Source organism: Artemia sp. Qi Xiang Cuo, chromosome 2 (genome assembly GCF_049724085.1).
Source record: "Artemia sp. Qi Xiang Cuo chromosome 2, ASM4972408v1, whole genome shotgun sequence".
Classification (NCBI taxonomy): Eukaryota; Metazoa; Arthropoda; class Branchiopoda; order Anostraca; family Artemiidae; genus Artemia; species Artemia sp. Qi Xiang Cuo.
The window spans coordinates 65,270,857-65,292,637 of NC_142795.1; the positions used below are offsets into that span (position 1 = coordinate 65,270,857).

Sequence of the window (21,781 nt, forward strand, 5' to 3'; positions counted from 1 at the left end):
TCCGTGAATGAAAATCCCGTGCGAATGTTCCGTCGTTCACCTAGCTATAATTTCCTCGAGAGGCGCCACTCCTTAGTAAAGCTTTTCGCTAATATTTTTAGCTTTTTTTACGTCTTTACTCCGTAAAACATCTTCTGCTACTTCATAGCTATTTTTCTAAGTCAACACTCTAGCCTTTTTGAACCTTATCACATTCCAAACCCTACAATTTCGTGCCTAATTGATATGAGAACGCTCGTCTCAAAATCCCACCCTTATGTCTAACAATGAAACTCCTGAATAAGTATTCACCCTTCCTAAACTTGAGCTTAATTTTAGATCTTACTAAATAGTGATGGTGTGCACGTAATTGAACCCCCATTTGACTGAACGCCATTCAACTCAACCCATTTAACTGATCCCTGGTTCAACTCATTCCCAATGTTTTAAACTCAAGCCCTCTCAACTTGATCCTATTCACTCAACTCACTTACAACTAGACTATACCATATTTAATCAGCTCTCATTTAACTCAACCCCCGTGTAATTCTCGGGGGCTTGAACTAAACATGGATTAAACTAAACGGGGGTTGATTTAAATGCGATTTCGTTAAGTAGGAGTCGAGCTACACGGGCGGTGAGTTAAACTAGGGTTCAGTTAAATGGGGTTGAAACAAGGGCTGCGTGGGAACCGATGGTGATCTTAACTTCTAACGTCAATAACACTCATTTGTACCCTTTTGACTTGTATTAGTCCTGATTTTATTCGATTTACCACTACGTACGGTAATAAATAAGTTTAGCCCTCTTACCATCATAGGAGGACTATGTTAACTTAAGGGTTATTTCATTACTAAATACCACATTATACTAAATACTGTATTGATTATAACTCAGTTGCCATGCCTACAAAATTAGAGTAGTATATTCCGTACTCTTTCCCTTCCTACGCTAGATTGGTCTGGTCTATCCCCTTTGGTTTCATGCTGGGCATCAAAGATTTCTGATAAGAATACTTTCTTTCCTTGGGATTTTGTGTAGGAGTTTCTAAATATGTTTTTAAAATTCTCCCGAGTCAGCCCTGCCTCTATCAGTCGGCTCTACACTATGACTGATAATTGCCGTTTCTTAGTCACAAAGTAGGAAAAATGACTCTATTACTACACAATCAAAGTTAAGAAATACTTAGCAGCTGCCTTAACCTTCATAAATTCTACTCCATGCTTAGGTACTTGTTAAATATATCCACCAAACTTTGTTTTCTCTCTGCAGTAAAACCGGTTTCTCTCTTTACTCATTATGCACTCGGAAATATTCAGCTTAAACTGAGAAAGATAAACTACAATGCTGGTATATTTAATTAAATATTTAATATATAGAGTTTGTATTTTGGTTAGATTAGATATTTAATATAATGCGTTGTGGGCGGCATGCTTTCCATAATTATCTGTTGTAGTTTCTATAATTTTGTTACTAAAGTATTATATTTCCATTATATTTTGGTATATTTCATGAGGATTAACCTAAATTCACTTCTTGGTTATGGTCAGGATATTTAATAAGTATCGGTCAGGATAATTTAATGAATGCATTTCATTTTTCTTGATCCTAAAAGAAAAGCATACAAAATTCCTGACACGGCTTGCTCGAAAGGTCCAAATTCATCAGCCAGAATGTCAATATTATAGTTGTCTTTCAATGATGTGACGCTCCATGATACGATTTTCGAATTACTTAGATTATAATGAACATAAAGCCCTCAGGAGCCATCTCATCAATAACAACTTCTCTAGTTTACACAAAAATTCTCTTTTTTCAAACTCAAGTCTCTCTAAATTTGCACATCAATATACAGAGTGGTAACCCCGTGGATTTAATCAGGGGCGTTCGAAGGTAAGCCTCAGGACCTGTCCCCTTGAAATCTTAAGTTTTACCTCGTTTTCAGCTACTTCTTATTAAAATTATCGGCACTTGTGTATTGTACCGACCACATTGTTTCTTGATCTGTTGTAAAAACCGGTTAATCTGTGTGCACTTCGAATTAGCTAGCTTAGCCTGAGTTAGATAAACTACTATGCAGGTATATTTTAATCAAATGTTTAATATATAGAGTTTGTTAGGTTAGGTATTTAATATAATGCGTTCTCGGCGGCCTGTTTTCTATAATTCTCTTTATATTTTTATCATATTTTGGTATATTTCATTATGATTAACCTAACTTTGCTTCTTGAGTGTGGTTGGTTTAATACACAAGTACCAAATTATAAAAAAAAATTTGTATTTCATCATCCTATCCCCCCCCTCCGAAAAAAAATCTACGTGCTATACCCGGATTTAAAGCATAACTTTTTGTTAAAGGAACATTTAAATTAATTCGAAGTATAAGCTATTGTTCTTACTCAAGTACCCTGCGAGGACTCCTTGTCTTACGGCTAGCTGTTGATCGCTCAGAGTCTGTTTGGCTTCGTTTCTAGGGACTTCATTTCTACTTTCAACTTCAAAATCCTCTTCTGATTCCCCAAACACTACTTGAGGGGCGGCAAACGTCGTTGCGAAAAGTATTGAAAATACAATAATACTTTTCATCCTGAAAAGAAGTTGAATAGCCTTAATTTTACCAATTACTATTCATTGGATCACAATTTTATGATATCTTGTTCTTTTTCTTTTCCTTTTAGTGATTCGTCGTTATTTGTAAATTTACGGGTGCTGAACGATTTTGATTAATCCAATGTTTGTAATTATCATGGCTATTGTTTGTATTTTTCTAAGTATGTAATTAAAATGCACTATAAGCCAATAGCAGTTCGAACAAGGATTATCTTTAAAATGTACACTAGCGGATCCAGGGGGCGGGGGAAACCCCTCTCAAAGATCTTTCTCTGGCGTCCTCTTATCCTTTTTTTCACTCTTTTTTTAGAACAAATTTGTCAATTGGGTCAATTATTGGCACCTTTGTCACATGCCCCCCCCCCAAGATTTTGCTCTAGAATTGCCCCTGAAAATGTAATATCTTCGGGAAACTTTAGAACTGATCTTTGACGATTCTTTCAAAGAAGTCTGAAATCGCAAAATATCACTAAGACATTTCTTGAGTTGACTTGACTTGCATTATTTACTACTAATTACAAAATAAGCTATATATACACGCAACCGCCTGGGGAAGGCTGAAAATCTTTATATCAAAATGCTGGATTTATACTTAAGGATTCTTTTATTCATCTTCGTATTGCCTATTTGCTATCATATTTGGGGAAAGCCATATTCCAAACGAACGATTGTCTTTCACTATGCGGTTTTCCCATTTCCATCTCCAATGAAAAAACCCAGGAATCTATAAAAGATAATTACTATTCTCAGCATTATGCCATCACTAGGCCACAGCTTTTAGGAAATTTGAATATGCGATTATTTTGTATCCGCTTAAGTCATAGACTGGTATTTCAAGTTTGTCAATGTCATGTAATATAACGAGTTTAATAAACATAAAAAGTTGTTAAGAAAATGGTACCAACGACCTTAATGCACCTTCGTCTCTCAAGCAGCTAGAACTGATTTTAGTAATAAATTTAGAGAGAAAAAAGTCCCTGCAGCTGTAGCCTATCCAGGTGGGATCGTCTGGGGGCCAGACACCTGCTGTCCATAACATGGAATGGAATATATTCCATTATTCTGCATGGAAAAGCCACATGAAGATAAAGATTCAGAAAGCAAATATAAGAAAAGATGGCAAATAATATAAGTCACTAAATACCCTGTAACAGTTGAAAGAAAAACTGTTCAGATATGAAGATTATTCGTTTAGATATTACATCCATATGCCATGCATGTAAAAAGAAGTATATTCCAAGCTTTTAGTCAATTCTTGATTGCCATTAATAAATCTCAGACATAGTGGGGTGATTTTGGGCAGGGGGGATTCCCCCTACATGTTTTAAAATACCTTTGTTGCGGGAGACGGAAGCTACTTTCAATGAGAAACGCTTTTTTGGTATTTTCACTGAAAAAATGGTAGCTTTATCCTTTCTAGATTTTGGAAAATATATCCCCCGCCCCAAAAAAAAATCCTGGAATTGACGCCACTGCTCAGACACTCAAAATCTTTCTTATATATGCCATAAACAGTGGCGTCATTTGGAAGGGCAGTTGCTCCCCCCCCACATAATTTGGAGAAAAAATAATTATATAACCAATGCCCGTTGACTCTCCAGGTGTGGACCCATCTCATCCCTTCCCTAATAAAAAATGCTGGAGCTACGCCCCTGGCTATAAACATAAAAAACAAGGAGTGGGATTTCAAGTGAGATTTTTGAGGTTTCGGAGAGCAAAACAAGGATAACATACTTCTTCTTCAATGAATACGATTTTTCTTTTATGGGATGTAAGTTCTTGTTCAACTATAAGAATGAATTGGAAGCAAATTGTATTTGAAATAGGGATGACTTGGAAAAAAAGCCCTGCTTGGAAGTTTTTTTCACGTTTTAAGGGAGCCGCGATGGAATCTGTTCATATACTAATACAAAGGATTTTGTCTTTAGCCTTAACGTCTGAATAACCCTACTCAGTTTTTATTGTGCAGAAAATGTGGTAATTGTGCACCAGGATTCCTCCAGTGAAGAACACACGGTACTTGTCAATTAGCTGGAACCCACGCAAGAAGTCAAGTTTGGTTGATGCCAAAGAAATAAAACTTAATAGGATGAAAATTTAATAGTTTAGAACCAAATTTCGGCCATATATTTGCACATTAGGGGGATGGGGGGTAAAACATAACATCTATTAAATACGTAACCTAACCTAGGTACCTTTCCCCCCCCCTCAACCCCAAAAAACAAAAGTTTAAATATTGTAAACGCAATGACAAACCACGGGGTGCGATCCAATTCTCTATTGAAAGAAACCCGTTTGACTAGTTTCTTAAGCATATAATATATCGTGTGGGTTCCAGCCAATTGACAAGTACCGAGAACACTATAATAACCAAACACCATTCAACACTCTTGCCGAACATAATGGTCACTACCGTCACAGCTCATCCCTTTAATGGGGCTAGATATAGTCCTTGGCCAGATTAAATAAAAAAAACAAGTTTTTTAAACTGAAAGTAAGGAGCGACATTAAAACTTAAAACGAACAGAAATTATTCCGTATATGAAAGGGGCTGTCCCCTCCTCAACGCCTCGCTCTTTACGCTAAAGTTTTTTATTGTTTTAAAAAATAAAGTTGTGAGACAGAGTCAAACTTTAGCGTAAAGAGCGAGGCGTTGAGGAGGGACAGCCCCTTTCATATACGGAATAATTTCTGTTCGTTTTAAGTTTTAATGTCGCTCCTTACTTTCAGTTTAAAAAACTTGTTTTTTTATTTAATTTCTGATCGTTTTTTAGTTAATGCAGCTTTTATTTGCATAAAAATTTTACTTTTCTTTTGTTAAATGGATGTCTTTACAAGTTAACTTACGTAACTAACTTCTATATTTGTATATTTTTCTTCTGGCAAAAAATACAAAGTTGCAGATTTTGGCAGATATGAGCTTGAAACCTATGTAATAGGGTTTTCTGATACGCTGAATTCTGACGGTGTGATGTTCATTAAAATTCTTTCACTTGTAGGGGATGTTTCCCCCTCTTTAAAAAATCGAGTAAATTTTCTCAGGCCTGTAGCCTTTGATGAGTAATACTAAACTTAATAAAATTTATATATTTGGGATCAGCATTATAAACACATTCTTTTGATACATTTATTGACATCAAAATTCCGTTTTTAAAAGTTTCGATTACTATTGAGCCGTATCGCTTGTTTTTTTATTGTTTTTTTATTACGTATATGTTATTACGTATATGAAGGGGTTCTCCCTTAGTCAATACCACGCTCTTTACGTTAAAAGTTAAAAAAAAATTTGATTCACAAACCCCTGAATCACAAAGGCCGTTTAATTAGAATAGATAGCTCTTTTGAAAGCACTAAAAAAAACTGTAGCGTAAAGAGCGAGGTATTAACTTGGGGGAGAACCCCCTCACATACGTTATAATTTCTGTTCGTTTTAAGTTCTAATATTCCTTCTTACATTTCAGTTGAAAAAGCTTGTTTTTTTTATTTAATTTCTGATTGTCTAATGATCGATTTAATTTCCAATGCTTGGAAATCCGGCGCCCCCTTCATAGAAATGTCTCTTACCCCAAAGAAACATCCTCCACGGAAATATTCTCAAGAGTAACCCCCTCCTCTAGCCCCCCCCCCCCCAGAAAAAATCCTTCCTTAAAATGGTTGTATACTTCCCAATAACCAATAAATAATGCTGGGAAGTCCAACGCCCCCTTCATGGCAATTTCCATTCCCCCATGAAAACTTCCATCATGAACAGATCCTCCAACATAACCAACGACCCATCCTTCCCTCCCACTACCCGAAAAAAAAACTCCTGAAAATTTATGTATACGTCCCAATAACCAATGCTATATGTTAACATTGGGTAAAGTTCATAACTTTTAGCCCTCCTTCTGGGAACTTCGGGGGATTAAGTCATCCTAAAAGACATATTTATCATATTTTCGACCATGCTGAACACAATGGCTATCTCAAAATTTTGATTGGGTGACTTTGGGGAAAAAATAAGCGTTGGTGGGGGCCTAGTTGCCCTAAATTTTTTTTTGGTCATTTAAAAAGGGAACTAGAACTTTTAATTTCCGTTCCAATGAGCCCTCCTAAGATATTATAGGACTACTGGTTCGATATGATCACCCCTGGGGAAAAAAAAAAAACAAAAACAAAAACAAATAAACACGCATCCGTGATCTTTCTTCTGGCAAAAAAATGCAAAATTCCACATTTTTGTAGATAGGAGCTTGAAAACTCTACAGTAAGGTTTTCTGATACGCTGAATATGATGGTGTGATTTTCATTAAGGTTCTGTAATTTTTAGGGGGTCTTTCCGCATTTTTTTGAAAATCAGCCAAATTTTATCAGGCGCGTAACTTTTGATGGGTAGCACTAAACTTGATGAAAGTTATATATTTGAAATCAGCATTGAAATCTGATTCTTTTGATATATCTATTGGCATCAAAACCCGTTTTCTAGAGTTTCGGTTACCATTGAGCCGGGTCGCTCCTTACTTACAGTTCGTTACCACGAACTGTTTGATACAAAACTTCACATGAAAATCCTACAATAAAAAATTCTTACTTCATAATGTACTGATAATTTCTATGAATCATACTTTCAGGGTTCCTTCCATTTTAATCCACATTTTTGCATGTTTTGCCTTCAGCCTAGGAATATATCTTGTCCCATTAGGTGGCGGTAGGGGTATTTTTCGCCGCAGCAGCCATTATAGGCTATTTAAAAAAGGGTGTTAATGTTGAATGGAGAATATAGTGGTACTACTATTTTGTGATTCTCGTGTTTCCTTCACAGGATGAATATTGACAAACAATTACCGAAACTGCTGACGGACGTAAAACAAGCATATTTTCGGAAAATGTTCCACGAACCACTATCAGAAGTTGTTGCACCAAAATAAAGAATAGAAAAAATTAAGATCCAAGAAGATAACAACTTACCTCACCATCACAAAATTTAAAATAACTACCCGTTTTGTTTGATAAGTTATCTTTATAGGTATTTCTTCTGACGTAAAATGCAGCCAATCCATAACCTGTTACATTGACTGCCAGTTTTTGTTTATACCCTAATCATTATTACTTCTTTGAAGTGATGGTATAAGCCTAGAATTGGGGCTTGCGAAGGAAACATGTCAAGAAAACAATCTTACTTCATAATATGCAGAAAAATTTGTACTGTTCAATTAGCTGTAACCCACGCCAGAAGTGAAGTTTGGCTAATGCTAATGAATACAACAAAATATGAAGAAAATATAATAGTTTAGAAACAAATTTCGGCTATATATTTACAAATTAGGGGGTCAGGGATTGGGGGGTAAAGCATAGCATATAGTAAATACGTAGCCTAACCTAACCTATGTCCCTTTTTTCCCCTAAGCCCCCAAAAACAAAAGTTTAAATATTGTACAAACCACTGTTTGCAATCTCGGCATAGGATTTGTCCGTTGAAATAACCAGTTTGACTAGTTTCTTTTATCATCTTCACTGCGTGGGTTGCAGCTAATAGAACAGTATCGAAAAATTGCAGTTAGCACGTTTTGAAGGCACTTCCATTATGCCCGCCCCCCCCCCTAATGTGTAAATATATAACCTGAATTGTATATTTGCCATACCTCACGCTTGTTTAAACCCGTGTACCCGTAAATTGAATCAAAGCTGACGAAATCAAGAAATGGAAAAACATGCAGAAAATATACAATTTTGGCACTATATTTGCACATTAGGGGGGGGGATTATAATAGAAACACCTTCAAAATGTATTAACTACAATTTTTTACATATATTTGAAGTGATAATGTTAAAAATTATTTTTTTAAGATATTTTCTTTCAATAGCCCAAATTCTTGGTTTCCACCGAAATAATTTATGCAGAAACAAATAAGAAAATAAAGGTTGGTTTACAACTCTCTTGGACTAGCATGTTGTTCTGCAGATTTAGTCAGAATTGTCTGATTTTCAACTCTAACGGGGCATGTCAGGGGTTCTCCAACAGTCCTAACTTACTACAACACAAATATGGAGCAACATATATGTACCACTATCAAAGAATTTTATCATTAATAATTAAGGCGTCCTAAATTGAAAATTTATAATCAAGCCCTATTCACATTCATTTCGAAAATTAACTTAATTTTTTTTTCTTCAAAAACAATACCACTGAAAATATTTTATTGTAGGACCAGTTGTACACGTAACACGGTGTGAGAGCCCCGGAGCTATGTTGGTTGGAATTTCGAAATATTACTTAGAATGTGACAAGGTTGAGATTTTCCCTGAAAGATTGTACGTCTGCCTAAAGAGTAGATATAAATTTTGGACTATGTTTAAGCTATAAAGAAAAAAGATCAGCATGGTTAAATACGTTTTAGGGATGCAGGATGATTGGTTGCCAAGAATCGTTCTTTTCGGCCATCCGCCTAGTGCCAAATAAAAAGCAGGACGTTTTTTAGGTTGAGATGGAGGAAGGGGAGTGGAAATGCGGCATTTTTAAATCTCAAAGCTAGACGTCTTAAATTATTCGCTAAAAATCACGTTTTGTGTGATGTCATTGAAACAGGAACCTCGAGCCTCCATTTCAAATATACTCAAATTGTTTCACTTGGTCAATAGTACATAATTAGATTGCGTAGTTACTTCGTAATATCTCAAGATTAGCTCAATGGATGGCTTGGTTATCAGATGCAGCGCAATCGCGCTGCCTAAATAAAGAACGATGTTGCCACAATGTATTATTTATTTTTTGTTCTAGACCAGGGCCCTTCGTAGCGACGGAGTTGCCGTAGAAACTTGTAAAACGGCTCATTCGATTGAAAATTGGAGTGGCTTCTGCCCTTTTTAAAAGTCGAAAGTGATTGGAAGGCAAGTAACACCCCTTCCACGCCCACCATTTCCCCAAACACATCCAATCAAAATTTTCAGATTGCCATTTTGTTCAGCGCAGTTGATTCCCAGATACATATTATTTTTTTGAGGAGGACACTCCCCCACCGCCCTCAGGGCAAGGGTTGTAAGTTATGTCCTGGGAGCAGATAAGGTTTTTATTGAAAGCTTTTGTCGTAGAAACTTAAAAAAGGGCTCATGCGATTGGGAATTCAATGAGCTTGTACCCTTTTTAATAGTCGAAAGTGATTGGAGGGCAACTAACCCCCCTCTCACGCCCATCTTTTCACCAAACACATCCAATCAAAATTTTGAGATAGACATTTTGTTCAACGCAGTTTCAAGTTCTGGAAATTAGGTCTTTGAGGACGACAACCCCCCACAGCCCTAAGGGCAACGGTTGTAAGTTATGCCATGGGTGCATATAATGTTTTTATAGAAATTGTTGTCGTAGAAACGTCAAAAAAGGCTTTTTCGATTGGAAATTCAAAAGGCTAGTGCTGTTTTTAATAGTCGAAAGTGATTGGAGGGCAACTAACCCCCCTCTCACGCCCACCTTTTCCCCAAACACATCCAATCAAAATTTTTAGATAGCCATTTTGTTAAACGTAGTTGAAAGTCTTGGAAATTAGGTCTTTGAGGATGATGACCCCCCTCAGAGCCCTCAGGGCCAGGGTTATAAGTTATGCCCATAGGGGATATAAAGTTTTTATAGATAGTGATGTTGTAAAAACTTAAAAAAGGGCTCATTCGATTAGAAATCGAAAGGGCTATTGCCCTATTTAATAGTCAAAAGTGATTGAAGGCCAACTAGCCCCCCTCTCACCCCACCATTTCCCAAAACATATCCAATCAAAATTTTGAGATATCCATTTTTTTCAACATAGTTGAAAGTTTTGGAAATTAGGTCTTTGAGGATGATACCCCCCTCCCATCCCTCAGGGTAAGGATTTTAAGTTATGCCCTGGGGGCATATAAGGTTTTATAGAAAGAGTTGTCGTAGAAACTTCAAAAAGGGCTCATTGGATTGGAAATTTAATAGTCAAAAATCTCGGTTTAATAGTCAAAAGGGATTGAAAGTAAACTAAAACCCCTCGCACGCCCACCATTTCCCAAAATATATCCAATAAGAATTTTGAGATAACCATTTTGTTCAAGGTAGTTGAATGTCTGGAAATTAGGTCTTTGCCAGCGTTGTCGTAGACATTTCAAAAAGGACTCATTCAATTGGGAATCGAGAGGGCTAGCGCCCTTATTAATAGTCAAAAGCGATCGGAGGGTGAATGCCCCCCCCCATACCCATCATTTCCCCAAGCACTTCCGATAAACATTTTGATACAGCAATTTTGTTGAACTTAGTTGAAGGTTCCAGAAATTATGTTTGTGAGTATTACATACCCCACAGACCTCAGGGCTGAGGTTGTAATTTATACCCTGGGGCATATAATGTCATATGGAAAGTGTTGTCGTAATAACTTCAAAAAGGGCTCTTTCGATTGCAAATTGAGAGGGCTATTGCCCTTTTTAATAGTCAAAAGTAATCAGAGGGAGAATCGCCTCACCCTCACTCTTTTCCCAAACATTTCTGATCAGCATTTCAATACAGTCATTTTGTTCAACGTAGTTGAAAGGTTTAGAAAGTATGTTTTTGAGGATGACAACCCTCCCCCAATAGCCCTCAGGACAAGGGTCGTAAGTTATGCCCTTGGGGCATATAACTTTTTTATTGAGTTTTATCGTAGAAGCTTCAAAAAGTGCTTATTCGATTAGAAATTGAGAGGATTAGTGCCTTTTTTGTGAGTCGACAGTGATAAGAGGGCAAATGTTTCCCTCCGCGCCTATCATTTCCCTAAACAATTCCAATCAAAATTTTGATATAGCAGTTTTGTTAAGCCTATCAGAAAGGTCTGGAAATTATGTCTTTGGGGATAACAAATCCCCCCAGCCCCCAGGGCAAGGGTTGTAAGCTATGCCCTGGGGAAATATATGGTTTTTACAGAAAGTGTGGTCATCTAAACTTCAAAGGGGGCTGATTGGATTGGTAATCAGACGCTCTAGTGCTCTTTTTAAGAGCAAAGTGATCAGAGGGCAACTTCCCTCTCCCCCCTACACACACGTTATATTATCCCAAAATGCGTCTAATAGAAATTTTGAGATAACCAAAATAGTCTAAAGATAATCAAAATAGTCTAAATATCATATAACAAGGCATTTGGGGTTGAGACAAAACCCAAAGATTAGGGGCAAGGGTTATAAGTTATGCCCAGGGGTATTTAAGGTTTCTATGGAAGGGATGGTTGTTTAACTTCAGAAGAGGCTCAGTCTTTCTCCCTGAAAAAGACTACTGAAAAATTCTTTTAAATATTTTCACTTTTATAACTTTTAGAAATCAAAAATTAAATAAGATTTTAAGGAATAAATATCAACAGTGCTCATTTTTTCATTTGAATTTTTTTTATTAAAGTACAAATTATACTCTAACTTTTAGAAAGCATGGGGTTTAGAACTCTACACAGATTAATTTCTGCTCGTTTTGAGTTTGACTTATTTTAATTTCTGTTTGTTTTGGGTTTCATTTATTTATTGATACTGATTTATGGTAGTTGAATCCTTGGTAGATTATTTGATTCTATTTTTGTTCATTTTTGGTTTAATGGAGTTCTTTACTTTTTTTTGAAAAACTTATTTTGTGCTAAAAGTTTTTTTTGATTAATCTGTGAAAAAAATTTAAATGGTTCCACAGATGTTGGCTTTTGTCAGATTTATAACAATTTTGGAGTTGACCCTAAACTTATTGAAATCGTTGTCTAAGTTCGAAAATTGTTTACAAGTCTAATTTTTTTTTATTAATTTAGTAACAATTAGAACGACTCTTTTTTGGCAAGCTGCCAAGGATATTCCCCAAGAATATATTTTAACATACCCCAGAAAATACAACTCAAATACAGAACATGTAGTAATTTCTCAGAGCCCAATCTGATTCACTTCATACTAAGAATTTCAAATTATTCATGTTTAAGCATAGAAGCAAGGCTAATAAAAACCTATAAATCATTCACCGGGTGATTCGTGCATTAGAATCTAAACCAGCTTTGGGCATTGTTTTAGAAATTTGTTCGTAATTTTTTGTGTGTGCTTGACGCAGTTTCTTTCTTAGTGGTGGATCCATTTAACAGCTTCATTGTTTTCCAACTTCGAAGGTAAGAATATAGGCGTATAGTTTGGATTTTTCAAGTGGGTTGGGTGGGGGGGGGGAAGCGCTCACCCCTGTACAAATAAAACTTTTTCTCTGTCGTTTCGGAGCATTGTAATACAGATCCCTAAACTTTATGGGGAAAGTGAGCCCTTCCAAAGCTTCACCCAAGAAAAATCTTGGTTCCCTGCCCCTCTCTCCTTTGAACCAATTTGTTGACTTCTTTTCTAAAAGTCTTTTGTGCTTCTTGTCTGTGTCTTGTGTCTTTGTGTCTTTGTGTGTCTTTTGTTCATTCCCAAGTATATTCTGTAATTCGGGTTCCAACGGTCCATTTTACTGTGTAGAAATTTTCGTTTTTTACTGGATCTATTATAAGCGAATTATTATGCGCCCAAAAAAAAAACATATGTCTTCTATGTCGTTTCCAGGCGAAGTTGACCATGTGACGTCAAAATGGATAGCCAATCAGGGTGTACCCAAGTCGGGTGGCTCTGGCAACACCCCATTCAAATTTGGAATAATTTACTCCTTCATTGTTGACTAACGCCCCATCTACGCTAACAAGAGTAGATACTTTCGCAGATATCTCACTTCAGCATTATTGCAAACCTCAAAAGCCATCCGATCAGAGAATTTACCTTCCTCAAGATTGGCGATATCCAATGGCAATGCGCGGGCAGAGGGCTATCCAAGCGCGGGAAGAGCGTCAACCAATTCAATGACATTGCGCGGGCGGGCGACTTTTGTTAAATAGCCAATGTTACTGAGGAGCACTTTGGCCCGTGTATTTTGCTGGGAGTGAGATAGCTGGCGAAACCTTATAGATAATCTATAGACAAAATTTTATAGAACACTATCAGACGATTCGTACTGAAATACTAAAAAAAAAAAAAAAAAAAAAAAAAAAAAAAAAAAAAGCACAAAATGCAGATTTGAAAAAGTTCAGAAAAAGTTAATTTATGGAATTTTTTCTTTGATGTCGAAAAAAGTGCAATGAATTAATTAACATAGAAGTTTTGTCTAATCGCCACTTCATAATTTCAAACGAATGGTATTTTGTAGGATTAAGTTTGTTTTAGGCCCCTTGTTCCAACTCATGTGGGTCATGGCTCCGAGGCCTTATTTTCACTCATGACTCCTGTTTTCCCTCCCGTTTCCTGCCGTTTCATTTCGATGACATGAAACGGCAGTCTGTTTTATCTGGACGGGTACTTGTTAAATGATTTAATGGTATATATTTTTTTTTAATAAAGTTTAATTCAATTCAAGGGTGTGCTGTTAACAAGAAAATAATAATAAAAACCAATACAGTGCTTTTATAATGGTTTGATTATTTTATACCGCGTTTTGTTAAGCCTTGAGGTTACGTCGAACTTCAGACAACGGACATAGACATAGACGTAGACATATTTTATCAAACTTACTCTTTTTAGCCTAAAAGCACTAATACCGAAAGTTTTTACAAATATGACAAAGTTAAATAACAAATACGACAACAAAAATGAATAAAACCATATTACTTTTTTTAGGATTTGTTGACCGTGTCTGTAAAAAGGGGACAAAGGAATGCTGGTAGCGAGTCGATGGCATGTCACTGGGTTGAGCTTGTATTGTCTCCGGGTACGGGATATAACGGGGGCTAGCAGGGGCAGGATCGTCCTGTGTTTGCTGCTACGGAGCAGGAAATGGCCGAACTGGCAAATATGCCTCTGACGGCGTTTAAAAAGCAACTCCAGGCCAAGAACCTTAAGTGCATTGTCGTAAGTAGTGAAGGCCTGACCCAGCATAATCTTACAAGCCCGTATTTAAATAGCTTGAATATCTTGACACATCCAGCACTCAACTGTACACTAGGGCCCCACACTGGGCGCGCATATTCAATGATGGGTAGGATATATGCCTTGAAGGCAAGCTTCATGGAATTCACACTGAACCCGAACCGCTTCATGGTAACCAGTGACAGCATTGCTGCATACCCTTTTCGCACAAGGTCACTTACGTGGTTGTTGAACTTGCAGTCAACGGAGAAAATTACCCCCAGAATTTTCTCACTGCCAACTGTTTTAAACAAGGTAGGGGGCTCCTGAAAGTCCGATTTAAGAGGGTTGAAACGCAACACCCTACACTTCTGCTCTTTGATGTTAAGGCTAGCTTGCTTGCATTCATTCTGAAAAACCGTGGGTAGACTAGGATCAAAAAGGGGGATCACTGATTGGCCTTCTAGTAGGTATTTCAGTAAGAATGACAGATCATCAACGAATTTATATCTGTTCTTGAAAGTACGCAGGATGAAAATAATCACAGCGAGGAAAATAATTCCGGCTAGTTTAGTGCCCTGAGGGGCAACGCAAGTGATTGGGAGACAAGCAGAATTTGAATTGTCTTCGCTAAGAGCAAAAACGCACTGCTTCCGCTGGGAAAGAAAATCAGCGACTAGACACAGCAAGTCACTTTTGGCGCCCATTTCACTTAGGTTATTAAAAGCTATAATGTGTTTGATGACATCAAAGATTTTTATGTAATCAGCAAGGGCCAAGTCTAAGAAGCTCTTCCCTTTCTCGAGCCATGATAGAATGTCGTCATACAGACGCACTAAGTACACTGACGTGTTGGAGCCGCTGAGACATCCGTACTGGAAAGGGTCTATATTTGGTTCTATATCACTCATCAGCAGTCTTGCAACGGAGGTCTCTGTTACCTTGGCAATGCAGGGAGTCAGCGAGATAGACTTTAAGCCGCAGCATGACTTTGGCGGGGATATCTTAGGGATCACTTTGATGTAGGAATTTTTCCAGGGGTTGGGAAATTCGCCCAGTGTTATGCAAAGGTTGATGATACTAGCGAGAGGAGTAGCAAGGAAGGGTGCAAATTCATGGAGGAGACGCACTAGGATTTCTCCAGGATATGAGGAGCTACGAGGATTGAGCTTCAGTAGTTCTGTGCACACTTGATGGGGCTCAACTGATGGCCGTTGGTCACAAGGTGCACTAGTGTCAAGGACTGCAGCGAGTTCCTCTTGTGAGAAACTTGGGTAAGTGGTGCAAATACCAGCAAAAAAAAGCCATTAACTTAAGTAGCTGTTATGTAAGTGTCGTCCTCTTTCAGGATTTTTAAGTGAGGATCGCGGGTTTTGCCTGTTAACCTTTACACCGACTCATGCCATTTTTTGCTGAACAAATATTTGACTCAGTGGTGGGACGCAAGACAAACTGTGTTCGTTTCGGTCTATTTGTCGGAGCTTTTGCTTTTCAAAGAACAGTAAAGTGATCAGATTTTCCTAGCGCACTCTAAACAAACTGGGTCGGTGTAAAACTCATCAGAAATAGTTAGGATCAGGTCTAATGTTCCACCGGCTATATGGGTTGGAGGTTTTACAACTTTCTTAAGTCCGAGGCTGTGAGCCAAGTACTGTCTGTTAGTTTGGTTAAAGTTGCCACACACGACGAAGGCCCGAGAACTGAATTTGGTGCGGCAATAGTTTACTCCTTTCTGGAGGTGTAAAATCAGTTCTTTACGATTTCTGGCACTCTCAGGGTAGTAAACTGCCAATAAAATAATCCAAGAGAAATGGCGAGGTAGTGACTTGGGCCTTGTGTAAATCCATAGAGACTCAAGGTCTGAATCTTGTAGATTGTCCAAGAACCTATAGGGAATATCGTTCCTGCAGAAAATAGCAACACCTCCACAGTTGCGGCTTATGCAATTTTGTTCAGTTACATTCCAGCATTCGGTAATTGCAGCAATAGCTATCCAGAAATTTGCCAGTGCCCAGTGTCTCCAAGAATTCTCCGTGTCCCTAAACCGTAATCCCTGGGAAATTAGAAGTCATAAGCAAACTATTTTTCCTTGGACCAAAAGGTTCAAATTACAACAATTTTTGTGATTGAGAAAAGGAGATGTAATAGATTTTAGAAAAAATCTAATAATTTTGAAATTGAGCACGATAAGACTAATAGATTGGGTACATTTATCTTAATGTTGTTGGCTATAAAACTCAGTTTGAGACAAATTTTTGCGGAAAGGTTTTTTAATTGCCGTATGTTTTGGAACAGAGATGCTCCGTAACGTCGATATACTTCGAAAACGAGTACGCCATCATTAAGCAGTAACTTGTATACTGCTTAACTTTTGTATAGCCTGCTGCAGCTGTCTACTAGAAGAAAAGAATGCTGCAGAGCATTGACGTAGCCACTTCCGAAGTTTCCTTATTTCAACTGCAAAAGTCTTTGAAAATATCCTTCTGGTCATGTTGAAGCGGAACTGGATGGATGTCAAAACCGCTTGAGATATCTATCACGGCTGCTTTAGAATGGTGAATGTGGTCCATACCTATCACGGTCACTTTAAAAAGACAGCAATGAAGTCTTGCAATTTCAGGAAAAGTCAATCTTTCATTCTGTATGTAACTTGACCCCCATCCAAAAGTATAAAATACTAGAAGAGAAAAGTAAGAAATGTATGTTCCCCTTGCATATAAATTTATCTGTTTTTTCTTGGTCGTTAACTTCAGAGAAACGATTAAACTTAATGTCAAAATTAGTATATCTATGAAAAACCAAACTTTCGTTTTATCTAAATTCTGACACCTCATTGAAAACTATAAGGAACCTGGAGAGAAAAGTAAGATAAGGTATGCTTATTTACTGATAAAGTCAGAATTTTATGAGACAGTTGGCTCCAATGTTGGCTCCAATGTCGCAAAAATAGTGAGATTGCGAGGATATGCAAAATAAACGAGTGGACCACATTCACCAACCTGCTCTTATGTTTATATATTCTGAAAAAGGACAAAACCAGAACTATTGCGTTGCTGTGCGCATGGCAATAGGGAGACCTGATGAGTTAAAGGGGGGGAGTCCATATATGGGCATGTTTTTATGGTTTTTCAAACTGAGAATTTTTTTTCATGGTTTTTCTCACTGAAGATTTTTTTTCATTGTTTTTCTCATTTTGAAGGATATAAACATAAGTTCACATCAACAATTGATGGATGTAGACATCTGGTTATTATTTGATGGTTATGTGTGTTGATCAAGTTATTTGTTGTTTTCTTGGATGTCAATATAAGTCCAACAACAACTTGGATGTAGACATCTGGTTATTGTTTGATTGTTATGTGTGTTGGTCAATTTATTTGTTGTTTTCTTGGATGTTAACATAAGTTCACGACAACAACTTGGATTTCAACAACAATTTCTGTTGTTTTCTTGGATTTCAACATAAGTTCACATCAACAATTGCTGGATTGATCGAGTCTAACGGGACGGGTCAACGACACCTCTTTCTAGGTCAATTCATTTGTTGTTTCCAAGCCTATTGATCGAGTCTAAAGGGACACATGTCTCTTTCTAAGCTAATCAGGGAAGTTACGTAAGGTTTCCTTACATCACAATTCGCCCTTGAGATTTTGTTTATAACGGACATGCGTTGAGGTTAAATTATCATACAGTCTCAAGACATTATGGATAGAGGATCAAATATTATTGTTAAGGAAACTTTGGCTACAATGATTAATAATGTGAGTTCTGTTTAGTAAATTTTCTTAGGTTATTTCCAAATAAAATCATTTTACATGGTCCCCCTCCAAACATATTCAAATTCAGGTACAACCCCTCCCCCCCAATACAAACTCCACTATGCTATCTTTATAGCCGTTAGAAAGCGAAAAATAAGCTCTTTTTTACCATGTAACCCCCCCCCCCTTCCCCCTGTTCACAACTTTAATTCCTTTATTGAAAATAATTCTCCTTTTAGATAAATTCATGCTTTCTGTAATTTTAGCTAAAAGTGACAGGCAACTTTCGTCATTTCTTAGACATGCTAATTTCCATTAAGCTGTCAACCTAAATTTATCAGTTCCGTTAACAGGTTAAAACTTCAATTATTACCCCCCTCAAATACACATTCTGTGTTATTCAATTACACAGATAGCTCAACTCAAGTGAGTTCTGTTTAGTAAATTTTCTTAGGTTATTTCCAAATAAAATCATTTTACATGGCCACCCTCAAAACATACTCAAATTCAGGTATAACCCCCCTCCCCCCAAAAAAAATCTTTATACATTGCTTGAAAATATACTCTTTTTTCCATTACATAAACCCCATCCTCCCCCTTCCCACCATTCATCACCATTTAATTCTTTCAATTGAAGTTATTGCTCAAAATTGTCTTTTCCCCTTGATATGTTTAAAATTATCAAAATGAATCGGCTCTCTTTTGCGGTATAGACAAAGACGTGCGTGAATCTCCAACAAGAGGGGAGATTTCGTAAACAAAATTCTTGCGGAAAGAGATTGCTGTTAATTAAGCTTGTGAGGATTCAATGCTTTGCGTATTTCTATGATGTCTGAAAGAAGGGAACAAATTGTCTGCAAAATTAAAAGAGATTATTTTAGGACATGGAAATTATGTAAAAGGCGGGGGGGGGGGCGGGTGGTGCTAACAGCCCTTCAGAGTGCATATTATTCCTTTTTTCTAGCTTTCTTTCGAAAAAGTGTCATTTATATTCTCAGGGGAGGTGAAAACTGTGATAGTATTAGGCTAAAAAGCAAAATCTTTAATTTAGGGGGGAGGATTGGCAAAATTAGATCTATGTCTATTGTACTCTAAACGAAATACATCCTTTATTAAAAGAACTGAAAAAGATTGCTTTTGCAGACAATTATACCTAATGAGAGGAGTGTTCTATTTTCAAATGAATTTGATGAAAGCAAATAATGTTTTAGTTAAATCTTCATAGTTTTTCCTTCCCGGAAAGGAAGGGATGGGGCATTTTAAATGCTCTTATTTTCGAATTCATGGATTTTATCTACTCTTTAGATGATTAAGAGGCTTTCATAAAAATATTTCTTTCACTAATTTCTTTTCTTCAGTAACATTATTATAGTAACATTATTATCATATACTAAATTTTTCTTCTTTTTTTAAGGATGATTCTGACAAATGCCGCCGTCCATCAAAGATGGCTAGGTTCCAAGATAAAACCCCTACGAGGGCGTCAGTTATACAATATGGCCACTGTCCGATGCCCTTCAGCTCTACACAGTCTGCCCAAGTTTCATCTGTGCAGGCAACAATACAGCCAGGCCGAAAACCAAAAAGAGAGTGTATGGCTGCTTTCAATGCCACCACACCACCTATACAAGATTGTGAGCTTGCCCTCCAACATGTGTTGCCCGAGTTTTCAAGACCTGCCCCGTCTACTCAAGGTCATGAGGTAATTCTCCAACACGTGCTGCCAGGACCATCTGGAATCCAAGTGCAGCCGGAATTTGCAAATGTAAGCATTTTTGTCTTTAGTTTCTACCTGGTTATAGAAATATCTACCTGTTTCTTCCAACCTTTTTAGGCCCTTTCTTTTTGCTATTTTTCAACACTGCAAAGGTGTGTCAGAGATATTAAAAGATATTTTTTCGCTAAGGATTTGTTCTTCCAACTCAATTTGAAGGACAGAGATTATACCATTCATCATTTATACATGTGGATTCTAATTTCCGTAATATTGTTGACAAATTTCAATTTCAACTTGCCAAGATTTTGGAGCATTCAATAAGAGTTAACGGTTCCCATTTAATCGCATTTTCCAGAAAATCTTGGAAATAACAGACTTGTATTAACGAATGTAAGGTCAAAGGAGGTTGGTTTATACACATTGAAAATAAGCTATTTTCGAGAGATGATCTGAATGAGTTAGGCTATCCATGTCAAACCAAGTAATGACACCTGTTTTTTTTTCAAAGCAGATATGGACTATTAATATGAAATGTTTTTTGGGGGGATTGTTTGAACAAAATCAAAATCTACTATCTAATGTTTTAGATTATATTAAGTTGGAACTTTCAGGATATATGGAGTAAACCAAATGCTACTAAGCACATGTAAATAATAATCCAATTTTAAAATAGGGTGATTTAGACACTTTGAAAATATGCAATTTTCTTTTATAGATTGCATTGGTTCCATATTTGCCATCATCATCCTCATCGATTGAAAAAGAAGACGCATCTATGGAGTTCATTCAGGAAGCATCACCTATCAACGAGTGGCATGGTATCGTTAATGAAATACCTGGCAATATCGATGACTTTTTAACTAATTATTTTAATATAGAACCTAGTACGGTTGAGCAGGGGGACTTGAGTCCGAATACTTTACAGCTTTTAGAGGATTTTACACGGGAATTAACGGGGAAGCCCCCACTGATTATACGAATATACTTCAAACAACTGAAATGGCTTCGAACAACCCAATTGTTGAACAATGAGGGGAGGGGGAGGAGGAGGGTGACAATACCCAATTTATAGCATTTCCAGACTTCAAGCAGTCAAATTCAATATTAAATACGATAGTCGTCTACACTGCGACTTTTGGGGATCCTTTTAATTCGCTTATGGGGGGGGGGTGAATTTTTTATTTGACCCTATAGAAATTTTCCATGAATATGTAGATAAAATTCGTGCACTGTTAGAAAACCAGATTCAGTTGTGGGGGTAGGAATGCTATTAAGGTTTCAATTGTTTTAATGGTATTTTATTTAAATGAGGGTCAAAGCGAGGTTTATTATCATTATGTACATACCGAGATGCTAGTGGTCTATTCACATTTAGAAAAATTACGAAACAGTTTTTATGGAATGGGTAGACCACATTATTACGCATCTCGAAAATTATAACCAGAATGGGAGTGGACCTGTGGTTCTTTTTGTTGAAAATTTAAGCGTAAATATTTGTAAATTTAAAAAAGATTTTATTTTAAGAGGGGGGCATAGGGATGAGGGTACAGTTTTGATAAAACATCATCCAGATTAAGAGGCGTGTAAGGGCATTCAACGTATATGTTTCGAAACAGGCCAAAATGTTTCATGTATGCTTTCCTCATGTCAGCTTTCCGACCTTTGAAAGATAAAGCCACAAAGAAAAATTTTGAATATTGGGCTGTACATGGGAAAGTGGGTTCCAATTTTCCCACTGTAGATTTTTCATGTTTAGAGGGAAAACACCCAGTAACGCTCAGGTCCATTGATATTTTTGAAATGGCCAATGCTTATTTAAGTATCGGCGTTACTGTGGTTCAGTATGAAACTGAATTTCAAGATGGGGCTCGCTCTAATA

At 37.0% G+C, this 21,781-nt stretch overlaps 2 protein-coding genes and 1 long non-coding RNA gene across 3 annotated transcripts in view; 1 reads left to right on the top strand and 2 right to left on the bottom strand.

Annotated features, from left to right (window-relative positions):
* Positions 1 to 2,343: 2,343 nt before the first annotated feature.
* Positions 2,344 to 7,559, bottom strand: LOC148955502 (uncharacterized). Its single transcript, XR_016143624.1, has 2 exons — positions 7,537 to 7,559; positions 2,344 to 2,566 (listed from the first exon to the last, which is right to left on the bottom strand). It is a non-coding gene; the product is annotated as an uncharacterized LOC148955502 (long non-coding RNA).
* Positions 7,560 to 14,309: 6,750 nt separating this feature from the next.
* On the bottom strand, positions 14,310 to 15,338 carry LOC148955503 (uncharacterized). Its single transcript, XM_089107528.1, has one exon. The coding sequence runs from the start codon at positions 15,336 to 15,338 to the stop codon at positions 14,310 to 14,312; it is 1,029 nt and encodes a 342-aa protein (XP_088963654.1).
* Positions 15,339 to 18,131: 2,793 nt separating this feature from the next.
* Positions 18,132 to 21,781, top strand: part of LOC148955504 (phenoloxidase-activating factor 2-like) — a 57,146-nt gene continuing 53,496 nt past the window's right edge. Inside the window, exons 1-3 of the mRNA XM_089107533.1 lie at positions 18,132 to 18,188; positions 19,600 to 19,950; positions 20,618 to 20,786. Of these exons, the coding sequence (XP_088963659.1) occupies positions 18,132 to 18,188; positions 19,600 to 19,950; positions 20,618 to 20,786 (577 nt within the window). The remainder of the gene's footprint in view (positions 18,189 to 19,599; positions 19,951 to 20,617; positions 20,787 to 21,781) is intronic.

Bases quoted from the DNA above. Each gene is read 5' to 3' on its own strand.
- LOC148955503 (XM_089107528.1), bottom strand. From the start codon at position 15,338: ATGAGTGATATAGAACCAAATATAGACCCTTTCCAGTACGGATGTCTC.